This window comes from Nycticebus coucang, chromosome 10, assembly GCF_027406575.1.
Source record: "Nycticebus coucang isolate mNycCou1 chromosome 10, mNycCou1.pri, whole genome shotgun sequence".
In the NCBI taxonomy this organism is placed as follows: Eukaryota; Metazoa; Chordata; class Mammalia; order Primates; family Lorisidae; genus Nycticebus; species Nycticebus coucang.
Window position 1 is genome coordinate 66,013,787 of NC_069789.1, and position 26,261 is coordinate 66,040,047.

The window sequence follows — 26,261 nt, forward strand, 5'->3', positions numbered from 1 at the left end:
CTTCTCTTACTCAGCATGTTTCTGTAGTTTGCCCATGTTGTAACTTGTATCATTGCTTTGTTCCTTTACTTAACTTTGTTTTTTGAATAGCATTCCATTATTATATTAGTCTGTTTGTGCTGCTTTAACAAAATACCTGGGACTGGGTCATTTGAAAATGATATAAATTTGTTTGTCACAGTTCTAGAGACTGGGATGTCCAAGATCAAGGGGCCACATGTTTGGTGTCTGTTGAGAACCTTGTCTCTGCTTCCAAGATAGCTCCTGTTGCTGTGTTCTCACAATGCAATAGAACAAAAGGGGCCTAGTAGTTCTCTCTACCCCTTTCATAAGTTGCTAATCCTTATAAGGTTGTAGACCCCTCATGAATTAATCATTTCCTAAAGACTTATCTCTTATTGTTGCATTGTGGTTTTAAGTTTGGGAGGAGACACAAGTATTGGAACCACAGCATTTCATCTCTGGCCACCAAAATTCATGTCCTTTTCACATGAATTTCAAAGTCTTGTCTCAGCATCAGCTTCAAGGTCTAAGTTCAATATCTCATCTAAATATCATTTAAATCAGATGTGGGTGAGAAGCCTGAGGCAAATTACTTTCCAGCTGTGACTCTATGAAATTGAACAAGTCGTGTGCTTCCAAAATATAATGTTAACACGGGTATAAGATAGACATTCCCCTTCCAAAAGGGAGAAAAAGACAAGAAGAAATATGTAGCATTTCCCAAGTAAGTTCAAAATCCAGTGAGGAAAATAACAGTAAGTCCCGAGAATTGAGAGTAATCTTTGATTCCATGGCCTGACTTCCCTGGACACACTGGAGATGGGTTGGCTTTCAAGGTCCTGTGAAGCACCATCCTCATGTGCTTTCCTAGCATTCCCATGGTCTGCCTCCAGATCTCTCATACTGGCATTGTCTACTGGTATGTACAGCAGTGGTTCTCAACCTGTGGTTCACGACCCCTTTGTAACAATGAAAATACATTGTGGCATTAGGATGGTTGAGAACCACTGAGTTATGGGGCCTCAGGGGTGGCCTCACCCCTGTGGCTCTACTAGGCATTGCCTTAATATGGTCTCTCTGCAGTGACTTTAACACAATGTGTTGGAACACCTTAATGAAACTCTCTGTGGGTCCTCAACCCTATACAGCTTCCGTATTGGGTTCCGAGGGTCTCCAAGGTATCTGAAATATAGGTGGAAATAGACAGGTTTCATAGCTTGTACATTCTGCACACTTGCCAAGTTATTACCAGATGGATGCTGCCAAGGTTTACCACCTCTTTCCTATGGGGCAGCAGCCTTGAGTCACAGCTGGGCCTGCTTTAACAGCACCTGGGGTAGCCGAGAAGGGTTGCACCAGAATGCAGGAAAGGAGACTTGAGTTGGCCTTGTGTACTGAGCCTTGAGGTCCCAGGGAGTCCTGCATCTCTTCATTGAAACCATTATTCCCTCAAGGCCCTGGCACTCTGGGCCTGTCATGGGAGTGACAGCCTGAAGGAGCTCTGAATGCCTTCAGGTCATCCATCAATTGTCTTAATTAATAGCATCTGGCTTCCTTCTAGCCATGCTAATCTCTTTATCAAATGATTTGGTATTTTCTCCAATTTTTATTTTTTGCTGTCTATCTAGGCTGAGACTTTTCCCAAATTTTTAAGTTCTGCTTCCCTTCCAATTATAAATTTCATCTTTGATGCATTTCTTTCTTATGGCATTTACCATGAACAGTCAAGAGACACTATGCGGAACCTTGAACACTTAGCTTAGACATTTCTTCTGGCAAATAATCTGGTTCATCACCCTGAAATTGTGTGTTCCACAAAATACTGGATGTGTAGACTGAGCATAATTCAGCCACGTTTCACCATGTTGTCCCAAGGATGGCCTTTCTTCTAAGTTTCCAATAAGGTAGTCTTCATTTCTTTTTAAAAACTCACCAGAATGACCTCCACTATTCGTATTTCTATCAGTGTTCTGGTCATGGTTACTTAATCTCCAAGGCTTTTCCTACTGCTCTCTTTTTTTTGCTGACCATTCTCCAGAATTGTTTTGAACACTATCCTGGGCAACCTAGGCTTTTTCTGTCATGCACTCTCAAACACTTCCAGCTTCTATTCATTATCCAGGTATCCTCTATTCCATCTACGTTTTTAGTTATTTGTTATAGCAACATCTCACTTCCTAACAATTGTTGTATTAGTCTGTTTGTACTGCTTTAACAGAATGCCTGAGGCTGAGCAATTTATAAACATCAGAATTTTTTTCCTCACACTTCCAGAGGCTGGGAAGTTCAAAGTCGAGTTTCTGCAAACTCAGTGTCTGTCTGGGGCCTTCTCTCTGCCTCCAAGATGGTGCCCTGATGCTGTGAACTCACATGGCAGAAGGCAGAAGGCCAAAAAGAAGCCTAGCTAGTTCTCTTCAGCACTTTTACAAGGTTGCTAACGCCATTCGTGATGGCCCAACCATGAGTTAAGGCTCACCTCTTAATCATGTTGCATTGCGGATTTAACTTTCAACTTGAATTTTGGAAAAGACATAAACATTAAAGCCATACCAATCACAAACTGATTTTTATGTTGCAAATCTTATACCTTCCTTTAATATTGCGTAATGTATTTATTGTTCATAGTCTCACTTTGCATTTTGTTGTTTGTTTGTTTAAGCTAGTAGCAGCACTATTTCTAATGCTATTCTAACAATTCTAATTGGAGGACTTTTCTAACAATTTCTTTTGCTCCCTTCATGCCTTTGTACTGATCTATGTAAGGACTCCTTGTGAGAGTCATTGGTGTTTTAGAACATTTTATGATGCTATAACAGCATATCTGAGTTAGGTAATTTATATGAACAGAAATGTATTGTCTTTCAATTCTGGAGCCTGGGATTCCAAGATGAAGGTGCCAGCAACTGGTGAGGGCCTTCCCGATGTATTATCTTATGACAGGAGGCATTGCGTTGTAGAAGGTCAAAGAGAGAGAGAATGTAAACCCAATCTGTGGTAACAGGATGAGCTCATTTATCTTAGTGGAAATTTTTTTTATTTTTTAAAAAGTCAACCTTTTAGTATTGGGGCAATGGCAATTAAATTTCAACATGAGTTTTGGAGGGGAAAACTAAATTTATAATACCAGGCAATTAATTCTTCAAGCCTTTCACTGTCTCTCTTCTTCTTAAATTCAAAAATAAAAGACTTTTGGTATTTTGACAAGGATTAGATTTCTGGTCTCTCTGTTTCCTTTATGTACATCCAGTGTCTTTTGTATCGCCCATGAAATTCAGTCTGTTCATTTTACATGTTATTCATTATAAAATGTTATTTTTATATTATATTCAGTGTTATTCATAACACTTTACATGTTATTGAAATATACTTTGTGTTATTTTGGCAACTGTTTTTGGCTATTAATCAAAAAAAGATCAGATCTGTTTTTTGTAGAAAAACATAGACGTTTTTTCTGGAAAAAATAATATTGTAAAATATAAGACCCCCAAACATTAAATGGCTTTACAAAATTGTCTTGCATATGAATAATGATGAGAAATAATGCGTTCGATTGGAAAGATTTATTTATTTGTTTATTTATTTATTTATAGCATTTGTGGGATCCAACATCTGGAACGAATAGGAAAGAAGCTGAATCTCTTTGACTCTCTTTATTTCTGCATTGTTACATTTTCTACTGTGGGCTTTGGGGATGTCACTCCTGAAACATGGTCCTCCAAGCTTTTCGTTGTTGCTATGATTTGTGTTGCCCTGGTGGTTCTCCCCATACAGGTAAACACAACTATCTTAAACTTTATAGAAATGTGCAAAGACTTATAAGGCTGAACACTCTATGTTTAATGAGAAAAGCTGTTTGGCTTATTTATCTAACAAAAATATGTTAGCACATGCTATTACATGTAATCATTTATGTAAATTGTGTAGAAGTGCTTTTTTATAGTTTTTTTTTTTAAATTTCCCTGCAGTTACAACTGATAGTTTACATCTCATTCCATTTCTTCAAGATTCTTTCTTTCAATATAAGGTATTTAAATATATTATTATAGGATGTTATAGTTTATCCTTTTTTTTTTTTTCAGAGAGAGTTTCTCACTCCTCACTCTGTTACCCGGGCTGGGGTGCAGTGGCCCTAACAGCTCACTATAGCCTCAAAATCCTGGGCGCAGTTTTTCTGCCTCAACCTCTTAGGTGGCTGGGACTATAGGTGCATCCCCCCAAGCCTGGGAAATTTTTTATTTTTTATTGTAGAGAGGAGTTCTTAAACTTGTGGCCTCAAGCAACCCTCCAACCTGGGCCTCCCAAAGCAAGGACTGCAAACATAATCCACTGTACCTGGCTTGGTAGCACAGTTTTTAATATGACAGATAAAGAAGTACATTTGGGAAAGGTTTATTTCTCTTGGTTCTTGAAAATAAAACTAAAAATCATATACTGCAATGGATAAAAATTTATTACTTATGTTGATCAACTAAAACAAAATCTGAACATGGTATATATTAGGTAGCATTTTAGGAGGGAACAGGAATGCTTCAAAGGGAGAGAGATACAAATGTAATGGAAATGAAGACAAGTAGATGTAATGAATCTCCAACCCTTTCCCATAAGGGACCCTGGATGCCCATGTCATCCAGGATGCCCTACATGCAGGTCAGAAACAGGTTATGTTGAAAAAGTCAACCTCGCCTGTTCCATTAAGCAACTTTAGCCACAGTGTATCTAAATACACCTTGGGCCTTCTTGCTCCTAGTCTAGCATGTATGCCTTCCTTCCTAACATCCCTTTCTTGCATCATCCCCTATCCTCAGATATTGGCTATCTTGCAGCTACAATGTGGCCTTACTCACTGTCTCTCTCTCTCTCTGTGAGATGTGAGCAAAACTTGGCAGAGAATGTGCAGAAATGGTGATGAGGCTTTCCTCTTTCACTAAGTGCGGGACATATCATTGTCTATTGATGTAAAGTAGAGGCTCCAATCTCCCATTGGCCTGTCATGACATAATACCGATATCGTGTTAATATGTTTCCTTTGAGACTCCCAAGTTCCTGGGAGGGATTTGAAACCTCTGCAGAAGTCACATGAAAACTCCGTATGGAAAGGAACATTGATACTTCAAATGTCAATGAGTTCCATCTAACAAATTGGGTATACCTAAGAAACGATAGATGTACTACATTGATTTTTAAATTTTTGTATCTAGTGTTTTTCATTCACACTTGTAAAATACCTTACAGTTTGAACAGCTGGCCTATTTGTGGATGGAGAGACAAAAGTCAGGTGGAAATTATAGTCGACACAGAGCTCAGACTGAAAAGCACGTTGTCCTGTGTGTCAGCTCCCTAAAGATTGATTTACTTATGGATTTTTTAAATGAATTCTATGCTCATCCAAGACTGCAGGTATGTTTGGCTTATCTTATGCACTACACTGGATCATACCTACTAACATATTGTCAAAGTCAATTAACTGAGGGTGCAGCCTGTTTTGTGGAGAATTTTTATTTATATGCTCTGATTTAGAAAGAGTAAATGAAGAACTACAAATATAACTAGGAACATAGGAAAATTTCTTTGCTGAAGAAATTCTCAGTACTTTAAGTTTCCTTCTGGATCTACACTAAAAGACAGATGGAATTATGTTAATGCTACAGAGACAAAAATTTCTTTGAATTAAAGGATTGCTTTTTCTTCCTTGGGTAGAGCTTAAATCACATTTTTTATGAAACAGTACATTTTAAGATAAAGTATAATGAAACAATGAAGAAACCATTTCCATATCATTTGCTCATTTGAATACTGCAGAATCTTATCAAGTATTGCTAATGGAAATGTGGAAATCTGGAAGTTTCATTTTTTCTTTTGTTTCCTGGAGTGTAAATAGGCCCTATTTATAGTAGCATAAATGGCCAAAAATTGGACAATAACTAGCTGAATTGAGAATATGAGTTCAGAAAAATCTTTCCATCTGTCTATGCAGATAAAACTCCTGAATATTTCTTCCATGTGTCATGGTCCTGGGCCAATGTCAATTTAGGTAATCTCCTTTTCTGTTTAATGCACTCAGTCCAGTCCAAAAAGCAAAGAGCTATTTGAAGGTCTCGTATTTCCTCAGTGCATTTTTGTCAAGAGTTGAATAATCCCAGAGACCAGGACAGTGCTCAGCATATTTAATTATTCCTCCCTAACAAAACATAGAAACATTGATTTATGAGTAATTTGGAGACTTTTAAAAATAATATTTTTTTTGCATTTTAAAACACTAATTTATAAGTGATCTCTAAATTATGAAATATTTCTTTAATTTTCATATAAATTAATTTGCATTTTTAAGAACTCTATTTTTAGGATTTTTTGTTATTTATATTGAATAATATCTAGTTTACTCATTATAAGAAAAGCTATTTGGGGGAAAATTTTGATCCTACAGCAATTAGCTTTATCTGCCATCAATATAGAGAATTCTTAAAACTCCAAAAATTCTCATTACATGTATTTTAAAGTAATAAAATGGTGAATGTTCACAAGAGAATTATACTTTTTTTTTATTGCTGAGGATTCATTGAGGGTACAAGATATACTAGGTTACACTGATTGCATTTGTTAGGTTAAGTCCCTCTTACAATTGTGTCTTGCCCCCAAAAGGTGTGTCACACACCGAGACCCCACAGGCTTCCCTCCTTCCCTCTCTCTGTGCTCTTCTTTTCACCCACCCTCCTCCCTCCTTCTTTCTCTCTCTCTACACTCCTTCCCCCACCCTCCACTATGTACTAGGTTATTAATTGTCCTTATATCAAAATTGAGTACATAGGATTCATGCTTCTCCATTCTTGTGATGCTTTACTAAGATGAATGTGTTCCGTCCCCATCTTTTTAATGGCTGAATAGTATTCCATGGTATACATATACCACAACTTATTAATCCATATCTGGGTTGGTGGGCATTTAGGCAATTTCCATATTTTGGCAATTGTCAATTGAGCTGTAAGAAATAGTCCAGAGCATGTGTCCTTATGATAAAAGGATTTTTTTCCTTTTGGGTAGATGCCCAGTAATGGGATCGCAGGATCAAATGGGAGGTAGCTTGAGTACTTGAGGGCTCTCCATACTTACTTCCAAACAGGTTGTATTAGTTTGCAGTCCCACTAGCAGTTTAAAAGTGTTCAATTATACTTTTTATAGACATTGTTTCAAACCATTTCACCACTGCGAATACTTTTGTATTTTTTTCCAAAGGAGTATAAAGTTTGAAATATTTTGATCTCAATTCTTTTATTTAATTTACTTTCTCAGTATTTATAATGTTTTTATGAATCTTTACCCAGTCAACTGTTTATCAGAAATTGTTCAAAATTATCAGTTCATAATATTACCAAATGATATAAATCACTATCATAGTTTTGACTCTAGAACATCTTGAAGTATGAATTGATACTTAAATGCTTTTTCTTCATATTCAATGTATATTTTAGGGTCATCAGCCTGTAGTTATAACTAAAAACTTTACAAGCTGGAAGTGTGTGTGAAGCATAAGTACTGATAACCTTCCTTTTATGGTACTAATAAGAATGAAATAAAGCAGGATGAATTTATTGATCTATGAAATTTTTATATGTCTTAGTTGTGTTTATAATAATGCAGTGTTAGTTAATATACATATGCCCAGGTGTTTCATGTGAATTTCTATGGATTAGCAAGAGTTTAATTCAATTTTATCATATTTCACAATTTTATTGGATATTTTATTTGCCTATGTTGTATATAACATAAAATGTTATTGTTTCTCTTTCATTGCCTGTTTTGTTTTGTATAGGATTATTATGTGGTGATTTTGTGTCCTACTGAAATGGATGTGCAAGTTCGTAGGGTGCTGCAGATTCCAATGTGGTCCCAAAGAGTTATCTACCTTCAAGGGTCAGCCCTTAAAGATCAAGACCTGCTGAGAGCAAAGTAGGTATACCTGTCTCTTTTCCATCTTGCAGCTTATCGTTTTCAGTGCTTTAATATCTTTTCTACGCACCAAATTTTGGCAATTTTCAGTGTTGCAAGATGTGTTTGGGTGTTTCTATACAGAATTTTACTCTAGTCACAATGTTGGTCAAGCTGAAAGGTTAAATATAAAAAAATCAGTGTGTTCACTTTTCTTTCCCAGCATCATCTCAGGGCAAAGTTGTTTAACAGACCATGTCCACAAAACAATGTGTGTGGCATGGTATAATGATCTTAAGCTGTCTGAGATGGGCTGGAGGTATATAGAGTACTCCTAGAATAGTCTCTTAATCCCTGGATATAGTTTTTATTCCACAAATAAAAATCTTGGGAAAAACTTTATGTGAGACACCAAAGCAATGAGAGCTAAGGTTTAAATTTTCAAGAGTTTGCACTGTGAACTGACCTGACATCACTTATATTGCCTGGAAACAGAGACAGAAGAGTCCCAGGGGACAGAGGAATCAGAAGGGTGGCAGGTCTTACTGTGCTGCCCTCTTCTTTTTGTTCATGTGCCAGCCAATTTGGCTTCAAGGTGACAGAGTCTTAAATATTTGTCCGAGGTCATCAGGCTTATACCACATGAGCAGAGTGAGAGCGTGGTTGGGCAGAGTGTGGACCCCAGGGAATCAGGGTGCGTGCAAAACCACATCCTTAATTTCAAAAGCCCGAGGAAAGCCTTACCAGAACTGGTTTTGCTCGATATTTTCTGCTGTTTTTGAAGTGTCAAATGTGTCTTCATGTTTGTCCCTGAGTTGTCATACATGCTCTTTTAGATTTAAAGGTTTCCTCCACTGAATTGTATAGTATAAGAGCTTTTACTTGTCTGTTTGCTTTTTCTTCGTTGAGTAAATGTGCCTGAGTAGGGGTGTGTGTGTATTTGTGAATGTCTGTGTGCATAGAGGTGATGCAAAAGAGAAAAGAAAAGTAAAATACTTTGTGGAACAGAATCCCAGGTTCCTTTTTGCTACTTAATCCTGCAGATGATGACTATGTGTCTAGTTAGGAAACCTGCTATTGCTTTTCATTTATATATAGTGAAATCAGTTTAACTGAGTATTTTTTCAATATTTTAACTTCTGAAACAAAAAAAAGTCACTAGATAGAAAGTATCAGGATATAATGAGTGATAACATAATGAAAATGATGTTATTTTTTGGTGGAGTATATACTTTATATTTATCATTGTTGTATAAATGACAGTTCTGTAAGTCATCAGATTTTTCTAGCCCTTCAAGTAAAGCCTGGCTTTAGATCTTTCCTGTTTGCCAACTATACTCATTATCTGGGTGGTCAAGAGGAATAGTTACTTAGATACTGATATATCGTGTTATCTGTGTGGATGATCATTATGCCTAATTTACTACATAAGAGTTATGTTCTTCACAAAATAAGCATGGATTGCCCATATTGTGTTCACTATGAATTTGTGTAATAATGGAAAGTTTTTTGCTATTTAAGAAATTAATCTGTGCTATTAGTATTAGCTATTAGTATTTAAGCTAGATACTATTTAGTATTAACACAACTAATTATTAATAGTAATAAAATGATTTCTCAGCAAAAGCAATCACATTTACAAGAAGTATTCTTCCATTGGAATAAAAAAAGAGGGAATGGAGAGGTAGCCGACTGGTAGTAAAAATCAGGGTTAAGTATGAAGTTAGAATTGACAGAGTGTCCATTTTTATGTTCATTTCTAATCCTAACTTCACATAAAAGGTATGGGATAAATGTTAACTAATACATTCTTCAACGCAATTCCCCATGCAAGGAACAAGGAGTAGGATTCTCCAAACAAGTTCCAAAGGTCAGTTGCATGAGTTTTGAATTGCTCTGTTGAAAATGATGTTTAGACAATGTCATCCAATACTCATATTTTCTTAGTAACCATGGCACAACATTTTTCCAGAACTGTTTGGTTTGGTCTAATTTCACAGACTTTTATCTTTCTTCTCCATAGAAAATATTTTTTTTGGACAAGATTTGTTTTATAGTAGTGAACCACAGAGATAAATCATTCCTTGTTGTGAGCATAAACATTCCTATTCTTTTAGAACATTATGTACCAAACATTAAAATGTACTGTTTCTTTATCACTAAATTTAAAAATTGTTGAACCTTAGCATGAGGGGAAGGGGTTTGGAAAAAGATGATGAATCACCTTCCAGAAATACAAATATACGATAGAGTTTAACTTATACATGTATAACAAGCACCTCTGTTCCATTTCTTAGTTTAATTGAGATGTTAAAATAAAATATTATTAATCATCAAATAAAGGTCAATGCCATTCCCTTAATTTATTTGAAGCATATATATTAAAATGTATATAATCATAAAAAGTGAATAAAGTTTGGTTTGTTTTCTACTTCTGTCTTAAATTCTTAAGTTATATAGACCACCCAACAGTAACTTTTTTGTTCAGAGTCAAACACAGTCATGATCTACTAGAAACTCAACTTTCATTTAAGTTTAAGAATACCCATGGTCTACATGTACATTTGTGCGAAATATGGACTAAGCCTTGGAATTTCTGTTTTTTCATACATATATAGATATTTTAGTGAGTGCTTATTTTTGTTTTTCTCTCTGTATTTAGGATGGATGATGCTGAAGCCTGTTTTATTCTGAGCAGCCGTTGTGAAGTGGATAGGACATCATCTGTAAGTTTCTAAAATCTCCTGTAGCGAATTGTGCTTTCCACTATAGAAATTTTTTTGATATGGTTTTATAAAATCTGCCAACATTCAAAGTTAGTCACCTTAAAATTTTACTAAAGGAAAACAAATGATGCTTAGTGATCTTTGTCATAATGTAAGAATGATTGTGTCAGTAAAGGTGTTGACAAATTGTCTAATTTGCTGGTGATCAAAATGAAAAGAGTCATACATAAGCAGAACTATATTATTTTTTCTTAAATATGTCCTATGATATTTAATTTTGTGAAAGTGGCCTCAATTTTTTTCCAGTCTAAAACAAGGCAGATGGATCAGGCAGCCAACATTAGAATCAATTGGAGAATTTTGTTAATATTCTATTCAAGATCTGTGTATTTTAGAGAGAGCCCAGGTGATTCTGAAACATATCTCTGTTTGGCAAACTTTGGCTTATACTACATGTGATCTCTAAATGTATTTTTTTAGATCTAAAGTTTAATTAAACTTTAACTAAAGTAAATGGTATAAATTACTAAATTATAATTCTTTCTGTTTTTTAAAGAAATATATTTTAATTTTCTTATTTAAATATATTGTTCCATTGTTTTATGTTGAATAGATCTTATTACCTTCTATTTTTTTAAGCCAGTGAGTCCGTTTCTAGACATATCTGGTGTACTTGAACAAATGAGAACACGTGGTGCCTTCTATAGTGTGAACCGGGGAGAAGGCAAAATGTGCGTAGGCCTTTCAGGTACATGCTTTGACCTTTTCTGGAGCATGTAATAGGCTTGTTTTGCTACATTAATTTAGGACTGTAAGTCCTAAATATGGCAGTCTTCGTCTTACCCTCATTCTAATTTACTTAAACCTCTTATTCATTTTAAAAAATTTTGAACCAACTGTTTCATCCTTCACTTGAGAGGGCTGCTATGAGTTGAATTGTGTCCCTGAGAAATTGTATATGTTGAAATGGTAACCCACAGTACCTCAGAATGTGAATTCAGGTGGAGATAGAGGTAATCAAATTGTAATGAGGTTATTAGGGTGAGCTGTAATCCAAACAGCATTCTTGTAAAAAGGAAGAGTTTAGAGACAGACATGTATACAGCGATAATGCCATGTGAACACAAAGACAGTTACCGATAAGTCACAAAATAGGCCTGAAAATGATCTTGGAAAGACCCAACTTAGACATCTTGATTTCATATTTCTTAGGCTACAGAACAAACCATTCATTCAGTGATACTCTGTTTGGGCACAAAACTAAAAGAGGGGCACACAGCAAACCAAGGAGCGGGAATACTTACTTATAAAATATTTCATACTCTTCTTAGTAAAGTATCTCAAGAATGGAAGAAAAAGTATTCAATGTACTTAGCCCTACTACAAAACTAATTTATGGCTTTCACATGAAAGGTATAACCCAGTTATAAACCAAGAATAGGGGGAAGGGGAAAAGGAGGGGAGGGGGGAGGATGGGCAGAGGGAGGGTGATTGGTGGGATTACACCTGCGGTGCATCTTACAAGGGTACATGTGAAACTTAGTAAATGTAGAATGTAAATATCTTAACACAATAACTAAGAAAATGCCAGGAAGGCTATGTTAACCAATGTGATGAAAATGTGTCAAACGGTGCCCCATGATCACATGAATGTACACAGCTATGATTTAATAAAAAAATAAAATATTTCTTTTTATAATATATATTTAGAAAAATTTTATCTGTTCCTCTGCTTTTCTACAATTTCTACCTTAATTCAGACCAGATCCTCCTCAGTTCAGTTAAACGTGATTTCAGTAGTTTCTTAGGAGCTCTAAACATATATACTGAAGAAATGGTTTCACACTGAACATCATCTTCTGCTTCTGTAATTATTTGACTTATGTAATTGTGAATCTTCTGCCTCTTGAGTGATAATTCAGTTTTAAAATACTTGTAGTCTTCTAGTATGTGCAACAGTCTTTGTGTAACAAAGGACATATCATTAGGCAGTAAATACATAATTCTTTTAGACTATCCCTTATAATGAGAATTTAGAATCTTTTAGTTAAATGATTGCATTTTATTCCTCATCGAACTCTACTAACTGACAGGAGATGACTGAAAAGATTTATACCTGCAAGGACAAGGGTTTGGTACATGACACAATACTAAGAGAATTTTGTAAGCTAGAAACCAGATGGATGAGTGGCAACTGACTTAATGAGGAAGAAAGTTAAATTTTAAGTTGAGACAGGAAACAAATTAGAAACAGGCTGCTTTTTGCAACAGAACTTCAAGAGTCTCAGAAAATAGAGGCACCAGATGCTTTGAAAGTAAGGTTATATGTAGGACTAAATATACGAATGGTGGCTAAAAGTCTATAAAAAAAGCAGATTCTCTGAACCCCTCCACATAATCCATTGCTGATTACTTTTCCAACCTTGGTAAAAGACATTTACTATCTGGATAATTTTATCCAGGGATGTCCTCTACTCAGAGCCACTTGGTGCAGTTAAGGATCCAGGTACCATGTTAAAATTAAGAAAATTAAGAGGAAGTTGCCTCAGTGAATATGACATACTTTTCCCAAATGGCTTTGAAACCCTCACAGCCAGGTAAATATTTCTATTAACACAAGATTGGAGGAGTTTTCTCAGGGAAAATGGTTCATCACAAAAGAAAATGCCCTATAAATGTCTACTTCTTTATCAAAAATGTGTGTGTGTGCCGTGTGTGTGTACACAGATATAAAGTTTAGCATTCCAAAGTGCAACATAACAGATTTCTAAACCTACAGTGAAATACATATGTGTAAAAAACTCTTGGCATTTACTCAGGTCCCAACATCTTTTGAGTATATCACTCCTACATACGTTCAGATACCAGGAATCACTAGACATTCGAGGAAATTCCTAATAAGGAGAAGAAAGAACAAATGAGCAAACACAAACAAAAAGCATACATAAAAGAGGAACTTAGAGGAAATAGAAATTCCACTATACAATTCTGGGAGAAGAGATCAATATGAAAATGTGTATTTAATAAATACTTTCAAGTAATATGAGAAGATGGTACCTATTCAAAACAAGAAGAATATGCAAGAAAATACAACAAAGCAAGAACCTAAAAGAGCTCTTGAGAATTAAATATAGTTTAACAAATTAAAACTTCAATAAAACATCTAGAAGATAAATCTAAACAACTCTGGATGAATGAAGATTAACAAAATGAACAATAAATCCAAATGATGGAAAATAAGAGTTAAAGGGTGAGAAAATTAGAGGTGTGGTTAGGGAGAAACGATATTTATTTCGTAGGAATTTAAGAAAGGAATTCTAGAAAACTGTTGGGAGAATATTATCAAAGTTATAATACTAACATATTTTCCTTGCCAAAATTGTCAAATTGGGAGGAGTGAGGACTAGACAAGATCTATGCTGGTCAGAGAGTAGATGAGTGCTGAAACAAGGAGGAGAATGAAACTGAAAGAAAAGGAATTGTAGGAGAAAAAGAAGAAAGGATGGAGAATCAAAATGTCTTCAGACTTCCCATCAGTAACACTAGAAGTCAGAATGCAATGGGACAATACTTTTCTTTTATTCGTCATGAGTTAATTGTTATGAGTGGTGAGATCCTGTTTCAGTCTTTTGCATGTGGCTATCCAGTTTTCCCAGCACCACTTATTGAGCAGGGATTCTTTTCACCTGCATATGTTTTTATCTCCTTTCTCAAAAATCAGATGGGAATGTGAGAATGGTTTTATCTCTGGGTTCTCTGTTGGAATCTGTAGGTCTATGTCCTTGTTTTTGTGCCAGTACCTTGCTGTTTTGGTTATGATAGCCTCGTAGCATAGCTTGAAGTCTGGCAAAGTGATGCCTATCACTTTGTTCTTATTACATAAGGTTGCATTGGCTACTTGAGGTCTTTTCTCCTTCTATACAAAGTGTAGAACTATTTTTTCTACATCTGCAAAAAAATGGCATTCGTATTTATTTTAATGGAGATTTCATTGAAATTTTAAATCACTTTGGTAATGTAGCCATTTTAACAATGTTGAATCTGCCAAACCATTAGCATGACGTAATTTTCCATCTCTTTACATACTCTGCAGTTTATTTCCTCAGTGTTTCATAGTTCTCCCTATAGAGGTCTTTGACTTCTTTTGCTAAGTATGTATCTAAGTATTTTCTTTTTTTTTCTATTGTGAAAGGCATTGATTCTTTGATTTGATTCTCAGCTTGACAATTGTTGATGTATATGAAAGTTACTAATTCAAGTACATTGATTCTGTAGCCTGAGACTTTACTAATTTTATTTATTAGTTCCAGAAATCTCTTGATTGAGTCTTTGGGGTTTTCTAGATTAAAGATCATATTATCAGCAAAGAGCAATAGTTTAACCTCTTCTTTCCCCATTTGGATACCCTTGATCTTCTTCTCTTGCCTGATTGCTCTGGCTAGAACTTCCAGTACTATGTTGGATAGCAGTGATGGAAGTGGGCAACCTAGAGCAGAAAACTATAAAAAGAAAGTGTTAGAGGGTGGTGCCTGTGGCCTGCAGGTTTAGGGCGCCACTTCCATATACTGGAGGATGCGGGTTCAAACCTGGCCTGGACAGAAACTGCACATCCCCCCCAAAAAATGTTAGAAAAACTCTTCTAGATGTCAGTCTAGGAAAAGAATTTATGAAGAAGACCTCAAAAGAAATCATAGCAACAACAAAAATAAAAGAATGGGACCTGATCAAATCAAAAAGTTTTCTTACAGCCCAAGAAACAATAATAGAGTAAATAGACAACATACAGAGTGGGAAAAATATTTGTGTCTTATACATTAGATAAATAATTGGCTGATAACTAGAATCTACAAGGAACTCAAATCAGCAAGGAAAAATCAAAATAACCTGATTTAAAAGTGTGCAAAATGCATGAACAGAAACTTTTTAAATGAAGATAGTCTAATGGCCAGTAAACACATCACTCACATCTGTGATAATGCTGGAGAGGAGTACTAGGCTAAACCATATAGCCTAGGTGTGCAATAGGCTATACCATGTAGGTGTGTGTGAGTTCACTCTGATTTTTGCATAATGACACAATTACCTAATGATGCATTTTGTTAAGTGTCACAGGACATATATTCAAAGGATTGGGGAAAGGGAAATTGGGGGGTATCAAAAAAGTTGTACGCTTCTATTCCATTATAGGATGCTAGTAGATAATATTTTAAGTTGAAAAATCAAGAAATGGTAATCAAATTATATTTAGAAATAAAGAGGCAAGTAGGAGAAAATACTCAGTTGTAGGGCTGTAACGTGACTACCTCTGTTGAGTGGAATTGTAATGTGAAAGTAAGAGGCTGCTCTTATCTACAAGGGAACTAGTAGAATTATTATTTGTCTTTTTGAGCTGCGCACATGTATAGTATTTTTAATTCAGTGGGATTTGGAATAATTTTGAATATGCCTTTGTCTAGGGAAAAACACATTAATCTAAAAGAAATGAGCTTTCTGTTGTGAGGCTGTAGAGATTCCTCTTCTCATCAGCGTTGTGTAACCCTTGAGATGCCAGTAAAAGCATGGATAAATTTGCAGTTGAACTTTATATGTTTTTATTTAACTACATATTTTTAAATTCAACTTTAATCCAAAATTCTGATTAAATTATTCTGTTATATTCAGACTTATGGTTCAGAAGATGATCAAAAGCGTGCCAAATGAAGCCTAATAAAACAGGTAGAACTCAGCAGCTATGTATTTTTGAAGAATGCTAAGTAGAAGAGATAGCCTACTATAACTGTGAAAAGTTTACCAGAGTAGCAAGGGGTCAGTAAGTATAGTAATCTCATCTTCATCCACAGGGAATACTTTCCAAGATCCCCAGTGGATCCCCAAGATCCCCCCAAACCACTGATAGTACCTAATCCTATCTATACTATGCAAAAATTTCTGTATCCTTTTTCACAATTTCATGGATGGAAGATTTGATCTTTCCATGAATCTTAGCAACCTCAGCAAACATTTTTTTCTCTTTCTTTATTAAGAAAAATATGCTCATTGTTATTAAGGACTTATTAATAAGCCAAGACCTTTCTTCTTTTCACTTAAAGGAAACACTTGATGACTTTTCTTTGGCATATTATAACTGCCTTTGGAACCATTGCATAAAATGAGTATTATTTGAACACAAGCACAACAATACTGTGGCCGTCAGTCTGACAGATGAGATGGCTACTAAGTGACTAAGGGTTGGGAATATATATAGTGTGAATATGCTGGCCAAAGGGATGATGCATGTCCCTAATGGGATGTAGTGAGATTTTGTCACGCTACTCAGACTGCATGTAAGTGAAAACTTAGGAATTGTTTATTTCTGGAATTTTCCATTTAGTATTTTTGGACTGAGGTTAATCACAGGTAACTGAAACTTTCGAATGCAAAACTATGGGTAATGGAGAACTATCTTATAGAGAAAGTGGATGTGAGAATGAGAAAAAATTAAAGGGTCAGGAAGGATGTATTAGCAACTAGTAGCTGAACGGAGTTCTAGGTCTTGGTACACAGAAAAAGTAAAGAAGAAAAACAAATGTTCATGAATAGCACTAAATACCCAGTTTTCTGTGCTCGTTTGGCAAAATTACAGAGTCTGTCTCCTGTCTTATGTTAGGAAGTATCTAGAGCCCTTTGGGAGACAGAAACTTTCAGGGACTTGGTTATAAAATGGAAGGTGCACCTTGCCTAGTGTGCTGACTTCTAGACACACCAATAGGCTATATCATCTATCTCTTTTAAACCATCTTTATGTATAGATGGGAACAATGATGCAAATAAAGATGTAGAAAGATTATGCATTACGCTAAGTGACTAAAATGTTAGCCTATAAACCCCACATTGCTTGATAATGAGTATTATCCCATATTACATATTATTCCTCAGGAAGGATCTGGAATAGCTGCTGATGCAAACAAAACTACAATATTGTTACACAGAGGTTGGTTAAAGACTTCCCACAATCCACACCCTTCCTCCTCCAGCATTTGGCTTACACTCAATCAGGAGAGTTGAATTCTTTACTCTTTTACTGATTCCTCAAAGGTTAGTAAATAAATTTTTTCTACAGTTTGCAAAATATCTAGGTCAACTTGTTTTGTTTATATCATTTTGTAGAGACCATATGGTGAATGCATGAATACTTGGTCCAGACAAATTATTTTCGTAGCTGCTTCCCAAGTAAGTTGTTCTGTTTGGGAGGTAGGTGGATGAAGGGAGTAAGAATTTCCTCCTTTAAGATTATCCAGTCCTGCTACACTTGAATCATTCCACAAGCAGTAAACTTTTCTTGTTATTTTCAGGTAGGGAGATGAACTCTTGACTTTTACCCTTAATGTAGTGAAGTCAGCTTCACTGTCATTTGCACTTGTGTCCATTTCAAGTTCCAGGAGGCCTAGAATCATGTTTTCTGACTTGCTATAAAATGCTTCAACTTGGCAAAGGACAGTCAAGTCTTCCTGATTTTAATCAAGCTCACTCACATTAAATAGTTGAAACACGTGGGTAAAGTATAGAGGATTCTCATTCCCAGGCTACATACTCTTTAACATGGGTTGCAAATTGTGTTGAAACCACTATTAGATAGTGAGACTAAGCATGTATGATTATATTTAACTCACAGAAGTATCAAAGGGAAAAATTTTATTTTGCTTTAAAAAGAGTCTCAAAAATGGCAGTGCTTGTGGCTCAGCGGGTGGGGCGCCGGCCCCGTGTACTGAGGGTGGCGGGTTCAAACCCAGCTCGGGCCAAACTGCAATAACAAAAATATAGCCGGGCATTGTGGCGGGCCCCTGTAGTCCCAGCTACTCGGGAGGCTGAGGTAGGTGAATTGCCTAAGCCCAGGAGTTGGAGGTTGCTGTGAGCTGTGACACCATAGCACTTGACTGAGGGCGATAAAGTGAGACTCTGTCTCTACAAATAATAATAATAATAATAATAAATAAAAAATAAATAAAAAGAGTCCCAAAATATAAGGGCACAAGGCCAATTACATTGAAATCTGGAGAACTATTTGAGCAAAACTCTTTCACTTTCCTCAATTCCAGTGATAAATATATAAAATTAATTAGGAAATACTTATGATTTTTAAAGGAAGACACAATTTAGACTAAGTTTTAAAATGTTTGTTTCTGAATAAAACATGTCAAAAAATGAATTTATAATAGATTAGTTTTATTTTGCTGTATTTTCCATCTATAGTCATACCTGAACTAAGAACATCTATTGTATATAAAAATGCATTTTCAAAATCTATGTAACTGAATTGTTGCTATTAGGCATAATTTTGAAGAAATTTTCCACAGTATGGTTCTAAATCATTCTTACATATTGTAAGACTTTTTCCTCACATTATTTTCCTTGACACAGCACAACTTTTGAGAAATGTTGACTGTACCCTAGTTCTGAAAAATACATATTCAGCTATTTTTTGAGTTTGCAAAATTAAATGAATAATTTTGTTATTTTAATGATAACAGTTTAATAACTAGGCAAACCCTGCCAATTCTAAAATTGGTTTGTATGCATTTTTTTGATTGTAGGGAGAGGGAGTTCTTTATAACATCAGAATGAAAAACTCAATAGGCATTACAAATATTCTGCTTTGGAATTAATAATATTTCATAAAAATAAATGTATTTCTATATAAAATCTTGTATTTTTATTGGAAATCAGTGGGTAATCATGAATTTGAAAGTGCCATGGCGGCTGCCTCAATAATTTTTTTCTCCTTTATATTAAATGAACAAAATCATTTAAAAAAATCATTTAGTATCATTTCACTTAGGTCAAAATCCTTTGATTATTCTAGATTAATTTTATTTAAAAGGAATAAAGAACAATATGTGCTTTTCAAAGAAGACGCTCAGTGTTTTTCTTAATATGAAAACATTTAAAGATTTTTTACATTATATATAAGTTTTCTGCAAAAATCTTGCATTTTGAGGGGTTCAGGTTTTAGTCAACATTTCTCCTGTTACAAATATTTAAGCTCAATTTTTAAGTCCATTTAGTAGAAACAGGGGAAAAAAGAAACCAGGTATTTTGTGCACCTTATGTCATTGAATACCAAGCTGGTTCATAGATGAGAGAAGCAGGGCTCAGAGGTGGTAATTATATTTTCCAAAGTGGCAAAGTCTAAATTCTGGCCAGGTCATTCTGACTTTAAAACCCCTTCCTTTACAACAACATGCTCCCCATGGTGATACTAGCTTACTGTTGAAAGGAAATACATAATTGTAAATAAAAGTGATTGCACAGCTTAAAAGTTATAATCAGAATAAAAAATATACAAGGTTTCAGGCATCAGCTCTGAGTTTTGTTCCTTCCTGTTAGTCTGTCCCTTAAAAGAATATATTCACTTTGCATTCATTAATCCGTTAGTATATATTTTATCTCTTGTAAAAAAAAAAAAGACTCGCTTTTTTACCCTTCAGTTTTCTTTCATTCTCAGTTTTTCAATTTTGGTCTTTTGTAGTTATATTTTTGCATTTTAAAGATTTCATTTAATTTTTTTTCTATAAACTAAATGAAATCTTTTGCCATTATCTATTGATTGACTCTAAGTGCCTTACACATTTAGAATTGTGTAACTGTGTACATGCTGTTCATTAAAGAACCAGTGAACACCTTGATTACATTTTCTTTTTTCATTTTTTTGTCACTGTCTCTCCCACAGCCCTATAAATTTTCAGAATATGCTGTGCCTTTTAGGTGACTGTTACTATTGTTCATTTTTGTGTAAGGGTAACTATTATTTATAGATATACTTTTTGATGCTTACTATTTTATCGTACACAGATTTAATTGCTTATGTTTTCATAATTTTATATACCTATATACCTAGCTTCAAATTTATAGGAGGCTAATTGACATAATTTGTTATATCTCACTCAGATCTGAGCATAATATTTTATATAAGAAAAAGACGTGCCCCAGGATAACATCCACATTTCTAAAACTTATTTATTCCACAAGTATTTATTGAGTTTTGTGAGACCTACCACTGACATAGCAGCTGAACATGCAGTGATGAACGTAACAGTTAAAGCACGTGTGCTCTTACGGAGTTTGTCTACTAATTGAGTCAACATCAACATATTAATTAAGTAAATGTATAGAATGTTTGATAGTGATAAATGTTAAACAGAGAACACTGGTAAATAGGCATCTGAAATGTTGGGATAGGTAGACATTCTAGGTTAAATCATTAATTAAAAATCTTTAAGATTAACTTGATGTATAGCCATTGAGCTCACAAATTATTAAGGTAGAGAATATGTCAAACAACATCATGAGTTTGTATCATTAGGGTAAGTTTCTGGTAGCTATTACTTCAAATATATATATATGGAGAAGCTTTAAAAATTATAATTTTAATTATAAATAAATTATATATAATTCTTATATATAATATATAACATATATATAATTCTTATATATAATATATAACATATATTATATGTAATTCTTATATATAATATATATATAATTTTTTCCTTTTTGAGACAGAGTCTCCCTCTGTCACCAAGCCTAGATTGCAGTGATGTGATCATAGCTCATTGCAGACTTGAACTCCTGGGCTCCAGCAATTTTCCCACCTCAGCCTCTTGACTACCTGGGACTAAATGTGTGTGCCATAATGCCAAGCTAAATTTTTTCAAAAAAAAAAAAAAATTTTAGAGATTGGGTCTCATCACTGTGTTGCCAGGCTGGTTTTGAACTGCCTCAAGCCATCCTCCTACCTTCGCGTTGGCATCTCAAAATTCTAGAATTGCAGGGATGAACCAGTGTGCCTGTCTCCTTTTATAATATTTTAAGAAGGAAGATTTGCCAGGGTCGACCAGCACCCAAGTTTATATCATGAGCTGTTGTAGAATAAATTGTGTCCCCTGTACCCAAATCCATTTGGTGAAGTCTTAAACCTTAGTAGCTCAGGCTGTGATATTATTTGAAATGAAGGTGGTTACAGAAATAATCAAGTTAAAATAAGGTTGTTATGGTAGATTTCAGCCCAATATGAGTGGTGTCCTTAAAAGAAGGGAAAATTTGGACAGAAACATGAACAGTGGATACCATGGGAATATGAAAAGGAGCATCTTTGTGTCAAGTAGAGAGGACTGGAATAGATCCTTTCCCCACAGTCCTCAGAAGTCACCAATTTAGCTAACACCATGAATTTAGACTTTAAATTTGTATCGTTTAAGCTTTCCGATTTTTGGTAGTATGTTATAGTAGCCACAGCAAACTAATACCGATTTTAGTACTAGAACAGGAGTTCTGCCATAACTAGTAGCTAAAAATAATGAAAGTGGCTGTGGAATTGTGTAATGAGTAGAGGATGAATGAGTTTTGAGGTGAAGGATAGAAAAAGCTACATTTCTTTGAATAGATTATTGGTGGAAATACGGATGTTAAATGAGATTCAGTGAGAGTTCAGAATGAAAAAAAAGAAAGCTGTAGAGAAAGCTATTGTTGTCCTAGAGAATAAATTTAGACTATTTAGATCATATATACGTATCATCCTGAGCAGAATCCTGGTAGAAATAGGAACGCAAAAGGTGCTTCTGATGAAATCTCATATCTGATGAAGTCTCAAGTGAAATTGAAGAACTTTTTATTATAAACAGGAGGAAAGTTAATCATTGTTATAAAGTGTCAGAGAACTTGGCTGAATTGTGTTTTTATTTATTTTTTTTAGATTTATTTATTTATTTTTTATTAAATCATAACTGTATACATTGATATGATCATGGGGCATCATACACTAGACCATTTGACACATTTTCATCACAGTGGTTAACATAGCCTTCCTGGCATTGTCTCAGTTACTGTGCCAAAACATTTACATTCTACATTTACCAAGTTTCGCAAATACCCCTGTAAGATGCACCTTATGGAAGTTGAACTTTAGGTCGGGAGATTTCTAAACAAAGTGTTGAAGGCACAGTCTAGTTTCGTCGTATTGCTTATAGTAAAATGCAAGAGCAGAACTGTCCATTGAAGAATTTTAGAAGAAGATTTTAGTAGAAGTGTAACAAGAAGCCTCCCACATTTCAAAATAATATTTTGTTTGCTATGTGGAAAATCGACTTAAGTTTATGGGGAGTATAAGAAAGAAGGTCAAAGAAGACCAGTTAGAAGCTCAAGAGGAATAATTTAGGTGGAGGTGGTATAGTGGGGGTTTGAACTGATGTGGTGGTAGTAGAGATAATGACAGGATCTTGATTTGAGGACATATTTTGAAAGTAGAGGTGACATAATTAGACAGTATAATGAATACACATTTTAAATAGAAAGAAATAAGTCTTAGGTTGTGTGAAATTAAAATAGTACATTAACATTTATTGGTATTGCAGTGATTGAGGAGAAACAGTTTTGGGGGAGAGATTTCGGCCAATAAAATTTGAAATTTTTGGTGAAATATCCTATTAAAAATATACCACAGGTATTTTGGTGTACGTATTTGGGTTTAAATGAAAGCATAATGGTGAAGATACCAATCTGGAGATCATATGTATATCAACATATCAACCTGGCAATCATACATATATGAATATATATATATACCACAAGACTGCAGGAGGAGATCACATAGGGATTTTATGTAGCCAGTGAAGGGGAGTCTTTGGATTGACTCAGGTGAAGTCCAATATTTCGAGTTACAAAGAGAATGAGAATACAGCAAAGAAGATTAAAAAAGAAAACTAAGTAAGGAAGACACCCAACAGGAATTGCAGCTCTGCAAAGAAAGTGAAAAATGTATTTTAAGAAAGAACTATTTCAAAACCTTTGGACTGAATGTTGATCATTAGATTTGACACCTGGTGGTCCTTAGTGGACCTAGAAAGAGGAGTTTTTGATTTAATTTTGGGTGACTAAAACCTGAATCAGACTTAGAAAAAAAAAGGAAACTCTTCTCTTTATTGCCACATCAGAGTAGCAAGTATTACAGTGACCTTCCACACTAATGAACACTGGACAAAATACACAAAACAATTATTTTCAGACTGAACATCAGGCAGTGTGGATCTATGATCTGTGAGGATGAGGGAAACAGTGAAACAAACTGCGATTTCTGCCTGAAGGCACTTACCTGATATTGGTACAGAAAAAGGCAGTTCAGTCAGTTCATGGCAGTTTTACACATACTAAGCAGATATGACAGGGATTTGAGTTGAAAGCAGGGAGAAAAGAAATACGTGGAGCAGAGTAACAAGAGGAAAGAGATTAAAAAAAAAAATTCCAGTAACCTGTGTAGTGATCACGTCGACCGTGGCTAAATACTCATATGCAGGGTGAGGCTTCACAAGGCCAGACAAAGAACAATAATCAAGAAAAGAACAACTGCCAGGGAGATGTAAGATAAGAACCAAACCTTGTGCACCATTAGAAAAAATAAATGTCCAATCAAAAAAGATGTAGAAATCTTCTTGGGCACCCCAGTTAGTCATTAGAGACTCCAAAAAGACTATATTATATATGTAGGCAAAAATAAATTTGAGAATAAAAGTATGGTTATGTGTAGCTTAGTGACTGAACTATACTCTGAAGAATGCATTGTTAGGTGATCTTGTCATTAAGTGAACATTATAAAGCATATTTACACAAACTTAGAAGGTATAGACTATTACACACCTAGGCTACATGGTATAGACTATTGTTTCTATGTTACAAACCCTAAAGCATATTACTGTACTGAATACCAACTGTAGCATAACATATTTATGAAAAGGTCCTGTAAACATGTGGTGTTATAATCATGTAGGACCACCATTGTATGTATGTTCTGTCAATGACCAAAACATTATTATACAGTATATTACTATACTCCAGAAAAATCTCAAAAGAACTTTAAAACAAGGCTTGAAATGATAAAGCTCATGTACAAGGAACTTTTTGCCAGAACAAAACTCAACACTATTTACAGACTAACAAAAAATTTGGAGACTCAACAATATAACATTGTTGATGGCCAGCTTTGGGGAGGAGGGTGGAATCACTAGATATACAAATAAGCAGAAAACGTAATTGGTAGCCTTAAAAAAAAAAGCAGTCAATATAAAAAGACACAGTAATTGGTAGCCTTAAAGAAAAAAAAACAGTCAATATAAAAAGTCCAGCAGTGACAGAAATGATAAAATTAGTAAACCTTTTAAAATAAATTTACAAATATGTTCAAAGAACATGAATGCACACATAAACACATAAAAAAAGGAAATGGAAAGTGTTACAAAAATATTCTAGAGCTAAAAAATGAAAATTTGAAAACTAAAATATCACTGAATGGGCTATATAGTATATATGACACAGTAGAAGAAAATACCAGTAAACTTCAAGAATGTATAACATACAGTGAGATGGTAGAATGGGAAGTTCCAGTTAACATCCCTGTAGAGAAGTATGAATAAAACAATGATATTTTTGGTCCAAATACCTTTATAAGAACTCCAGAATTTAGTTAAAAATATAGGGAGCTGGAAGCAGTTGTTCATACTTGTAGTCCCAGGTACTTGGGAAGCTGAGACGGGAGGATCACTTGCACAAGGAGTTTGAGTCTGCAGTGAGCTGTGATCATGCCACTGTACTCGGGGCAGTGGGACAGAGTGAGAACCCAGTTCTTAAAAAAAAAAGAGAGAATTTGCAACAATTCACAAAAGTCTAAAACTGAGAACAAAAATGAGGTAAGTTGTTTTGATGCTTTGAAATGAGTAAGAACAGTTTCACTTTACCTATGTCAGCCCTTGACCCAAGCAAGGAGATCTTGGCATCCAGAGAGATCTTGAAAGTACAGTTCTGCCCTGAAGACAACTAGCATAAGGAGAAGAAATAAGCCACGAAGCACAAAGTTAGGAAGAGCAATGATATAACAATGATTATAGCAGAAATAAGTGAAACAGAGATTGAAAAAGACATGGCAAAAATCAACCAAATCAAGAATTGTTTTTTGAAAATATATACAAAATTGGCAAACCTTCAGTGAGATGGACTTGAAAAGTGTTTTCTGTAAACAGGAGGAAAGAAATTGGGTAGCAACTATAGGTAATATTTGCTTCCTTCTTTTTCTTTTTTGCTTTTTTTAAATTAGGAATAATTTTATCAAGTCTATATGCTAAAGGAAACGATCTACTGAGAGGGTAAAATTGGTGATGGAAGAGAGAGGAAAATTAGAATGAAGTCATAAAATGCGCAAAATAGGATGTTACCTATTACACAGGCGGAAGGTTTTTCCTTGATAAAGTGTAAAACATTCATTCTTTTTAATATGAGGGAAGACAATATAAAGATAATAGAGACATGTTTGTGGTCCAGAGTGATAGAAAGAGCTTGTGGAAGTTTTGTTTTGTTTTTAATTGTTTCTATTTGCTTACTGAAATAGCACTTAAGATCACCAGAAAGGAGGCTCCCAGGCCCCTGGAAAAGACTGGCAACTGGCTTCAAGAAGAATTGCATCGCAAAGGGGCAAAAAACTGAAAATTCCTAAAGTAAATGTTTAAGCAAAGGGAGGTCAGGGACCTACAGTGAGCAAGAAACCTGTGCAGTGTTTAGTCAAGCTGAGGGGGAAACTTTAAGCCATGTTTA

The 26,261-nt window shown here is 34.9% G+C and overlaps 1 protein-coding gene across 3 annotated transcripts in view; it reads left to right on the forward strand.

Moving 5' to 3' along the window:
- KCNT2 (potassium sodium-activated channel subfamily T member 2) overlaps nt 1-26,261 on the forward strand; it is a 399,505-nt gene that overhangs the window by 189,373 nt on the left and 183,871 nt on the right. For all 3 annotated transcript variants that reach the window (XM_053607648.1, XM_053607649.1, XM_053607650.1), the window contains exons 9-12: nt 3,594-3,774; nt 5,236-5,400; nt 7,811-7,947; nt 10,589-10,652. In XM_053607648.1, coding sequence (XP_053463623.1) covers nt 3,594-3,774; nt 5,236-5,400; nt 7,811-7,947; nt 10,589-10,652 — 547 coding nt within the window. The remainder of the gene's footprint in view (nt 1-3,593; nt 3,775-5,235; nt 5,401-7,810; nt 7,948-10,588; nt 10,653-26,261) is intronic.